Source organism: Apteryx mantelli, chromosome 7 (genome assembly GCF_036417845.1).
Source record: "Apteryx mantelli isolate bAptMan1 chromosome 7, bAptMan1.hap1, whole genome shotgun sequence".
Taxonomy (NCBI): Eukaryota; Metazoa; Chordata; class Aves; order Apterygiformes; family Apterygidae; genus Apteryx; species Apteryx mantelli.
Window position 1 is genome coordinate 27,671,807 of NC_089984.1, and position 1,932 is coordinate 27,673,738.

The 1,932-nt window shown below is 36.9% G+C and overlaps 1 protein-coding gene across 1 annotated transcript; it reads left to right on the forward strand.

Moving 5' to 3' along the window:
* The first annotated feature begins 558 nt into the window (after positions 1-558).
* On the forward strand, positions 559-1,530 carry LOC106494700 (heparan sulfate glucosamine 3-O-sulfotransferase 1-like). The gene has a single exon (XM_013954999.2). It carries the CDS (start codon positions 601-603, stop codon positions 1,528-1,530), a length of 930 nt encoding a protein of 309 aa, XP_013810453.1. The 5' UTR covers positions 559-600.
* Positions 1,531-1,932: the final 402 nt, after the last annotated feature.

A 1,932-nucleotide genomic window follows, 5' to 3' on the forward strand; every position in this document is an offset into this window, starting at 1 on the left:
TATTGAACACATTCAGATCTCTCCAAACATAAGTGGATTGAGGAATGGATTAAGGAAAAATTCCAAGGCATAAATACCCAGTACTGATTTATAATTGATTGATACTTGATTCATTGATAGCCAGCTGTGAATGACTGCATACTACTCTTTCTGGCAATTTTGCAAATCTGTTACAGGACACAAACTCACATACTTTTTCAGACCATGAGAAATGGAACGAGACAGAGTATATCGATGACAGATTATATCTGAAACTGTCATTATGTGACTAAGCATCCCGGATTTCAGCTGATTATGAATGTTAATGTAATGTAAAGGCCTGCAAGTCTACTGGTTGTTGTTGTTGTTGTCCTCCTGAAATAAAGTCAGTAAAAACAATTGCCTATGGTATAATTTTTCTACGTTGTGATTACAAGTTGAATGTCAACTGCCAGTTTGTGATGGGTTTAGAAATACTGATTTGTCTTTTTTTTTTTAGATGTTTCAGAAACTTGCTCTCTGTTCATCACCAGTTCTGCCAACCAACTCCTCAAGAGGAGACTTACCTACTGTTTCATTAGTCAAGCATAACATTATCTCGAACTAATTACTCCTCTCCACATGGCCTTCCTGCTGGTGTCAGCCTATCTTCTGCTGACTCATACTCAGGGTGCTCCCGTAGAGAATGGGGCACTGCTGGAAACACTGAAGTCTCAAGTAGGATTATTCAGCAATAAAAGCGAACACTATTCAGCACAGGTGAGACCTCCTGGCACAAGCCGACAAATACCTCAGACTATCATAATAGGAGTTCGTAAAGGAGGGACGAGGGCTTTGCTGGAAATGTTGGATATTCATCCTAATATTGTGGTAGCAGCTACAGAAGTCCACTTCTTTGACTGGGATGAAAATTATGTGAAAGGAATAGACTGGTATAGGAGTCTGATGCCATTTTCTTATGGAAATCAAATTACAATTGAGAAAACACCAGGCTATTTTACATCACCACAGGCTCCAGAAAGAATTCATGACATGAACAGCTCTATTAAACTGCTGCTCATTCTGAGAGATCCCACTGAGAGAGTTGTATCTGACTATACCCAAGTATATTACAACAGAGTAGAAAGCCACAAGCCTGTTCAGCTTTTTGAAGATATTGTTATTAAGAATGGAGCACTTAATACCAAATACAAAGCTATTCAGAGAAGTCTATATGATGTTCATATGGAAAAGTGGCTCAAGCTTTTCAATTTGGATCAGATTCACATAGTGGATGGTAATACTTTAATCAAGGACCCTCTTCCTGAATTACAGAAAGTAGAAAAATTTCTCAATCTTCCTTCCCGAATTATGTCTTCTAATTTTTATTTTAACCAAACCAAGGGTTTCTACTGCATTAGAAGCGATGGAAGAGAGAGGTGTTTACATGAATCCAAAGGGCGCCCCCATCCTGTTGTCAACAATACTGTTTTAGAGCAACTTTATTCTTACTTCAGAGAGCACAATGCAAAATTTTACAGAATGGTTAATCATTCTTTTGACTGGCATTAATAAATTTGGAATCAGTGTTTCTTGAAAAGGGCCTGAGATAAACTCTTTCAAACACATCTTTGTAAACCATAGAGTATCATATTATGAGGGTTTAACATACTGGCAAGATGGAAGCAGATAAAACTTCTCTTTTGGAATAGCATATGTATTAACTCATTATAATGACACCCTTTATATAGGGAAAAATGAGTTTGACGTATTGTATGATTACTGTGGAAAATATTCTGATTTTTTTCCCCCTTCTTGCAAGTGGATTTACTTCAGATCTGTTACAAGCTTTGAGCTCTTTTGGAAAAAAATGACTGCCTCCAACAGTGTAAAAAGTGTAAATATTTGAAAGGGTATTATTCTGACTGTTCTGTATTTTTTGTTTTTTTTAATATCAGACACCATGATAGTGGC